Source organism: Alligator sinensis, unplaced genomic scaffold (genome assembly GCF_000455745.1).
Source record: "Alligator sinensis unplaced genomic scaffold, ASM45574v1 scaffold643_2, whole genome shotgun sequence".
Lineage (NCBI taxonomy): Eukaryota > Metazoa > Chordata > Crocodylia > Alligatoridae > Alligator > Alligator sinensis.
The window spans coordinates 539,282-547,580 of record NW_005842588.1 but is presented as its reverse complement, the minus strand read 5'-3'; the positions used below and the strand labels follow the sequence as shown (position 1 = coordinate 547,580).

The 8,299-nt window shown below is 43.8% G+C and overlaps 1 protein-coding gene across 1 annotated transcript in view; it reads left to right on the top strand.

The window, feature by feature from the left end:
• SIK1 (salt inducible kinase 1) overlaps positions 1-7,738 on the top strand; it is a 13,686-nt gene extending 5,948 nt beyond the window's left edge. The window contains exons 7-13 of the mRNA XM_006032828.3: positions 571-794; positions 1,103-1,252; positions 1,978-2,100; positions 2,375-2,597; positions 3,784-4,059; positions 4,598-4,829; positions 6,110-7,738. Of these exons, the coding sequence (XP_006032890.1) occupies positions 571-794; positions 1,103-1,252; positions 1,978-2,100; positions 2,375-2,597; positions 3,784-4,059; positions 4,598-4,829; positions 6,110-6,530 (1,649 nt within the window). The 3' untranslated portion in view covers positions 6,531-7,738. The remainder of the gene's footprint in view (positions 1-570; positions 795-1,102; positions 1,253-1,977; positions 2,101-2,374; positions 2,598-3,783; positions 4,060-4,597; positions 4,830-6,109) is intronic.
• The last annotated feature ends 561 nt before the right edge of the window (positions 7,739-8,299 follow it).

The following is an 8,299-nucleotide window of genomic DNA, read 5'->3' as shown; positions in this document are numbered from 1 at the left end:
AATTTATACAGCTACACTTAATTCTCCCTTTAAGCTTAAGGGATACTATTGTGATCTGGACCGTACCTCTTAACCAATTTTAATCTTAAACTGTTTTGGATTTTTTACTACTCACAAATAAGCAATAATATGCTGTATTGTTAGTAGGCTCTATGCCACGTTCAGCTCTATTTTAAATGGATTAATCATCCATAGAATTGCACCCACTTAGCACTGGTCTGAATTTGGCACTGCTTCCAGGCAAAAGGCCAAAGGCTGCTTACGAACTGTAGGTTTCTTACAATGTCACTTCTTGCAGTGACATTGCTATTATGAAATGTATGTGGGCTTGGTTAGTGTTTTTGATGTTAGGGTCTTGCTTATGCAGTTTTGAATATCTGCATAGTCAGACCTGCATCAGCTGATTAGAACTTCTACTACACATTTTCATAGCTATCAGATACAAAGAAGCTGAATAAACTTTCTAGAAGCAGTAAACTACAGCTATAAAATAATTAGAAGCTTCGTGTGAGTGGCTGGATTCTTAATTTTACCACTTGTTAATGGCTTTTTTTCCCCCCACTTGTCCAGACTGTGAAACACTAATTCGACGGATGCTGGTTGTGGACCCAACCAAACGAATCACCATTGCCCAGATAAAGCAGCACAAGTGGATGCAAGCAGACCCTTCTCTTCAGCAGCAGCAGTCTTTGACCTTCTCCATGCAGAACTACAACTCCAATCTGGGGGACTATAATGAGCAGGTTCTTGGAATCATGCAGGCTCTTGGCATTGACAGACAGAGAACAGTTGAGGTGAGCTTTAGCTCATTCCACTGGTACGAAATACGTATGTCCCTTAGATGCTTGTTCAGGGACTTAGAGAGTGCCAATAGTTGCTGACAGTGCTTGCATGGAAATTGGCTCCTCAGGAAAGGGCAAGAGGTTAACCACACCTCCGCTCATGCATATATGCTTAAAGATTTACCTTGATTTGAAGCTACTCAGCATTGTTTACCTATTGGATTTGATGATGTTTTGAAAATCAGTTGCCCTGTTGTTGCTCTTTATGTTCTTTAAAGGTGGTTTATCTGCAGCTTAAACATCCTTTTCATGTCTTCTAGTCACTACAAAACAGCAGTTACAACCATTTTGCTGCAATTTATTACCTTCTCTTGGAGCGCCTCAAGGAGTACCGAAGCAGCCAGGTGTCAAATCGTCCAGCGACTGGCCGTCAGCAAAGGCCAAGGAGCTCGGAGCTCAGCAACTTTGAAGTAAGACAGAATAGTCTACTGTAAACCTTTGTACTGTTGATATTCTGTCCTTTGCTGTATTTTATTTTATTCATCAAATGCTTTTGCCCATAATATTACAGGAAACTACAAGGTGTGACCATAAGGGTCCTCTGAGTCAGTTTAATCTTTCTGTCCTGTACCCAGAGGACATAGCAGGCTGTTCTTCAGCAGGAGGTTGATTGAATACTAATGGCCCGTTTCCTAACACAGTAACTTTCTGTAGGTCACAGTCCAAAGAATAGTCTCTCTCCAGTGCTGGTCAATAATGGGCTAAGTTATGAGTCTTCTGATTGGAAATTTGTCCTTTCAGAAATACAAGCTGCTTCTGACGTCTTGTTGAATGCAAAACAGATGTTTCATGAGCCAGTCCTGATTTCTTAAAGGGACTCGGTAACAAAAAAGACGGTGATCTGGGTGTCCTCAGCCTGACACAATGAAGAATAAGGAGGTCTGGATTCTATATCCACCTCTGCCACATACTTCCATTGTCACTTCTGATGGTTTTCTTAAACTTTATTCTTTTAGCTCCCCATTTAGGACAGAGTGCTACCTATGTGTTTTAAGGACAAACTTGTTAATTTTTGCCAAATGCTCTGAGAAGCTTGGGTGGAGTACATGTAGAAAGCCAATGTGCCAGTAATATTTGAAAAATTGATAGGATTTGCAGTTTATCTCATATCTTGCCTATATCTTTTTGCCTTCAGATGCCTCAGGACAGTCTTGCAAGTGAATCCCTGAGATCATCTCTGCTTTACCAGCAACCTCAGAACCTGATTCAGTCATCCTTGCAGGGAGAAATGGATTGTGACATGAACAATCCATTACAGGTTGGTGCTTTCAGCTAAATATCATCCAGCTGTTCCTACTGTTCAGTTAATTTGACATGACAAAGGTTTTACCTCCAGCTGTTCTGCTCCTCAGTTCCATTTCGTTAAACATTCAGATGTACAGTGCCATAATACCCTTTTAACAGTAGGCATAATAGAGGCCTGGTACATGACCCTGCAAAGCACAAACAAATAATGGGAATGTTTTCATAGAAATAAGTAAATGGCTCTTCGCTAATTTTCTGTGTTGTGTTTTTTTTTTTTTTTTTTGCAGCCAGTGTTCTTTCCTGTAGATCCCAGCTTCAGTGGTTTGTTCAGGAATTGCTCCATCTCTCCCAACAGCCTTCTGGAAACCACCATTAGTGAGGAAGTGAGACAGGAGAAAGACCTGGAGGAGGAGATTAAGGCTTACAACCCCCTTCATATTCCCAACAACACCAGCAGGAGGCACACGCTAGCTGAAGTCACTACTCATTTCTACCAACATACCCCTCCATGTAAGTCCTTCAGGGGAGAAGGTCTCTGAGGTACAAACTGAGGGAGTGGACTGCTGTGACCTTCCTAGTAGAAGCCAGGGCACAGCAAATGTCAGTAGATGCTATTTTTGCAACTATGCTGATTTACGATAGAAGGGGTCAAACAGTGACTCATCTGTTCTATGCACTCTCCAGTTATTTCTTTCTTTAAATTAATGTGACTTTTGAAAATTCTTAAAGACGTAGCCATTTAGTACCCATGTATTTTGAAAGTGAAGTGTACTTAATTTAGGCCATGCCCTAGCACCTTCTAGATCAAGTTAAATCCCAGGTCCTGTGGATTTTGGTGAATGTGTGACTCTACTTTAGTGTTGCCATTGACTTCTGTTAGAGCAGGATCAGGTCCTGATGTAATTCCCCCTCCTGCCCCAAAATAACAGGGTTATAGCCCTAGATTACACACAACCTACTGCTGCACTCCCAGGCCGTGTCCAGATTAGCATGGACATTTGATTTCCCAGGGACAACTAACGGTGTTGCAACTTGTGTCACCGCTAGTTGTCCCTGGGGAACACCCATGCCACGTGCACTCTGGTGCGTGGCAGGTTACCCTGAGTGGGGTAGGGGAGACAAGGGCCAACAGTGGGTTGGCCCCAGCAGCCATACCCAGGGTCCTGGGGTCCTCCAAAAGGTGCAGCAGCGGTGATGCTGCTGCTCTGAGCCTGTCCAGCAGCCACAGTGTGGTTCTAACCAGCCAGGCTTCGGTTCTGAGCAGCACATGCCGTGCTGGCATGCACCACTCTGCTTTTTTTTTTTTTTTTTGCATGGGGTTGACTTTTTTTTGTTTTGTTTTTTGACCTCTGATTATCCAGGGGTTAAAAAAACCCAAACCCTTGTGCTGCTGCTGCTCCCTTGCAGTGTGGAGAACACCTGACCGTGCAGTATGTAGCACTAATCTGGACATGGCCCCAGGGCCCAAATTTCACACTGTCCTGTGCTGCTGAAGTCAGTGGGGCCACACTCAGGGGCTGCCTGTGCCACTTGCAGTGTGCATGCTGCAAGTTGGCCACCCTTGTTCTGGAACAATCTGGTTCTAGTCTGACAGCTGTGGTTGGTTACAGCATACAGGGAGAGATATAAGAAATTTTTGTTTCTTGCTCTGCTTATTTCCGAAACATTCCTGATCTTCCTCCCTTCCCTTCTGTAGGTATAGTCATTTCTTCTTCAGCAAGCCCTACAGAGGGAACGAATTCAGACAGCTGCCTACCTTCATCTTCAAATGAGGGCACGGTGGCTCTGAGCAGCTGTTTGGCAGATCAAGTAATGACAGGTAACCCAGCCACAGCTAGGATGACATCGCCATTTCTGACTTCTCAGTCTGATACTCCAGTGTTGCAAGCTCAGGGCTGTATGGGAGGTGCTGCTTTGCTGCCTGTCAGCTTCCAGGAAGGAAGGCGAGCATCTGATACCTCATTAACTCAAGGTAATTCCTTTCTTGCTCTATAGCTGAAGAGGCACACATTTCCAAGTAGTAATGTAGAGTGGCATTTGGGAGTTCCTGTTGCACCAGTTATTGTAAAACTAGAGCATTAAAGGTGATTTCAGGAAGAAGCCACCTATGCCAGTGTTTCCCAAGTGGTTCCATGTGTTAGTGTAGCATTTCTCATTTCTGTGCTAGGTATTCTAGGCTTTCCACTTCTTTACCTTAATAATGAACGCAGCATGCAATTGCTGCCTTCCTCCTATTTAGCTCTGCACATGTCAGAAAATAGTAGAACAGGAGGTGCCCCGGAGCAGCCTTGTATTTGCATGAGCTTTGTTGCTTGTGAGTAGGGTGTGTAGATGAATGTGAACGGACAGGAATCTTGTCTGTATTGCCCTAGGTCTCACTGTAGTAGACTTAACATGGCTGCTCAGACAGGTTGGGAACTGCCGCTTCACAAAGGGAAGTTATTTAGCACCCAGTTGCAAAGCTTTATTGAGGAGAAATAAAAAGGGCTTGTTTCCTTTGTCTCACACAGGCTTGAAAGCATTTAGACAGCAGTTACGGAAGAGTGCTAGAGCCAAAGGCTTCCTTGGTCTGAATAAAATCAAAGGCTTTGCTCGTCAGGTCTGTCAATCCTCATCAGCTCGGGCAGCACGAAATGGCATGAGCCCTTTCCAGCATTCACAGCAGAACACCTGCATGTACAGCAGTGGGGGAAGCAGCCGAGAGAGCAGAAGCCTTCTCGAAGAGGTGCTCCAACAGCAGAGGTGAGCATCCATTTGGCAACAGGGCCCAGTGCAGTTATGGCACTGACATGTAACGTGTTTATGTTGCTTTCATAACTATGCAGCAGGTGATACACAGTCGTTGAACTTGTACTTCAAAGTAGCCTGTTTTTTGCAGTGTGTTCCTTTCAGGAAATGAGGTTATTGTCCAGTAGTTGGAGAAAGTGGTTGAGGGCTAGGGCTGAAAGGTTCTTTTCCTGGTTCTTGCTTTGTGACAGCAAATGAGCCATTTTAACTTCTTTGTAACATCCCTTAAGCTAGTGATGCTCAGCCTTTTGGCTCTGCGGGTCAAATGAGCGGCACAGGGCTGGTCTGTGAGTGGGATTGGACCCTGTGTTCCATGATTGGGCCTGCAGGCCCGGATCCAGGCTGGCCAGTCCCCGCTCAGCCCTGTGTGCCAGTATCGGGACCCTGGGACCCTGCACTGCTTCCACCCAATTCTGCATGTGGAGATCATGCTCCAGGGCCCTACACTTGCTGGTACCTGGTCCTGCATATGGGGATCAGGCTTTGGGGCCCCACACCATGTGTGCCGGGATCAGGCACCGTACTTCCCTGCTCACCAGATCTTGTGCACAGGGCAGCAGTCTATAGGGCTCCCTGTGGACCCATGGAGAGTCCTGCAGGCTGGATGCCCCAGAGCCGGGGGCCAGATTTGGTGCTTGGGCCAGCGGTTGAGCACCCCTGTCTTATGCCTTTGTGCAGTTTGTGTAATGCTGACGTGGCTTCATAGGAATCCAGGAGTCTAAATCTAATGTTTTGAAATTATGGAGTGAGAAGCCCTGCATAATGCAAAGGCAAAACATAATTTCTTCCTATCACAAGCTCTGTTTTTGTTTGTTTTGGGGACAGATGCTTTCCTTCTTTCCTGTTATTTTCCCATGGCTAGAAGATAGGGCCTTGTGATCTGGAAAAGTTGCATTCCACAAATGTGGCACAGTTCCAGTGGCTTCAGATCTCATGTTTGGTGACAACCCTTAGTTTTCATAGAAGCAAGATGGAAAATTGAGCACCAAATTGACCAGTATCCTTAGTCACTAGAATAGTATGTTCCTTAGTTGACGAATTGGGAGCACATCATTCTGTTGTGATTTTTTTTTTCCCCCCCAAAGATTCCCACATTTTCATTTGGTGTGACTGATCTGTACAAGCCACTGTACATGAACCAAACAGTTGAGAAGTGGTTGGGATAGTGCTACATAGAAAACCTGGAACTCCCAAGCAATAAGTGTTAATTTCCTTCCCTCTTAACTTTTGTTCAGAATGCTCCAGTTGCAGCATCATCAGCTGATCCAGCCAGCTTGTCACCAGCCTGCTCAGGTGTCTGCAGCGCATTGTGTTCCCTCCTCTGACAATTCTAGCACCTGCAAAACATCCAATTCCCTTTTGCTATCAGAGCTTCAAAGGGAGAACTCCCTCGAACTGGCCTTTGGTGGCAACCATCAGCTGCTCCAACCTCACCTCTTTGGGCTCAGTGTCTCACCAGTGTCTTCAGCTGCTCACCTTTTAGACACCCACCTGTTTATCAGCAGCAATGTCTCTCCAATCGCCACAACCTTCTCCCACCCACAGAGTTTCTCTGTGCAGTCTGCAGGTTATGATGCAGTCGCACTGCAGCACGCGGACTGTGAAATGGAGGACCTCACTTCAAACCAGCTGGGGAAATTTGTCTTGGTTAAATGAGAGTTTCAGCTACTACGGAGCTCACCTCTCTTTTGCAAAAGACTTACACCATTGTTCCACGGCTAGCTGGCATTGTGTGAAGGATTGACTCTCAGAAGCAATAAATTTTGAAGTATGTGAAGAAGCTGTCTCAGAAAGCTAAGAACTTTATAGAACTTGAAACAAGCAATATGTATGTCTTTTGGCTTCTACTATTCTTGCACTGAACAAATATGAATAGAAACTGAAAGAAACAAAACATTTTTTGAAGAAAAATAATGATAGGGGTTAGGGTGGGACGTGTGGGGGTGGGGCGGCATGTAGCTGGGGAAGAACTCTTTGGTACTGTATTCAAGTCAGACCAACACAGCTTTGCTTTTATGCAGGACAGCTGTCAGTTGTGGTGACGTAACAGGGAGAGGCTTTTCAAAGAAGGGACCAGAGCCTCCCCTTTTCACAATATTTGTTTATGGGTTTGTGAAGATGATTACCTCTTTAAAAAAAAATAGTGTCATGCAACATTATGCAGTGATAGGAGGGAAGAATGGAAGCATTACCATTTATTTTTATGAAGTTGATGCTCATTTTACTTTAACAGAACCAACAACTCCCACTCCCCAAAAACACATGCTTTAAATGAAAACTGTGAAATTCTTGCTTGATATATTGGCTGGGAGAGCTAAAATATTATAATTGTTAGCAAAGAAGCAATTAATCTCTTGGAAATGTATCCCCTGATATCAGGATCCAGATTGCATAGTGTCTGGGGGTATTTTCGTTGTTTGTTCTAAATCTTTAGTAATGTCTGTTTTTGTCTTGTGCTCTCTCTCTTCCCTCTTTTCTTCTCCCACCCCACCCTTTTTTTTTTTTTAAATAATATTTTCTCATGTTCCTGCAAAGGTATTGGGGATGGAAACAGTTGTATTAGTGGGACAAAGGGGATGGTTTTTGCTTTACCCCCTGCCTCCCACTCTCACCCCAGGGGTTGCCTTTGAAGTTGCCTGAGGGGTATTTCTTAGTGCTGCATATTTTATTTGCGCTGCTAATTAAGTTTGTATGCATTTCATTATCAGGGTCCAAATAGAACTGACTCTTGGGGAAACGTGCAATATTGAGGTTATAATCCTGTACTGACAAAGACAAAAGGAATAGGCTAGAACAGAATTTTACTCTAAATGAGTACAGCTATTTCTGAAAAAAACTGTATTAAACTGAGTGAAACAGCACAATCTTTAGGTGTGTGGGTTTTTCTTGTTTTGGTTTTCTTCTTTCGTTCTGTTTGTTTGTTTGACACATTAGCAAAAATGAGATTTTTGATTAAGTGTTTTTATGTATGGGTTTTAATACTGTATATCTATATAAATAGGAAGCAGAAAACAATATATACACTACTTATTTTTTATATTTTGTAATATGCTTATATTGTGTTTTCTGGTATAAAACTCCCTGTGTGGCAGAGCATGACTTTTGTTGGTATCAATGGAAGTTACGCATGGGTATAAAGGGGAGAATAGACTACAGCCCCTACAGGAACTTGCGGGGGTCAGGGTCAAACTGGTAGCGGGTGAATAAGCAGAGAACCAGGTTGGTCAAAAGTTACTAATTGAATGTCAGGAAAGTTTCATTCTATCTCAATGCTTAAAGGACCCCTCTCTTTAGTGTGACACAGGGTGCCTTCAAGTTATCTTGGCTTCTTGCAACCTGCAGTATTACACATTTAAAAAAATATATCTATTTTTTTTTAAAAAGCCAAAGATTGACCAGGTTAATTGGTGGGAGGGAAAGGGTTA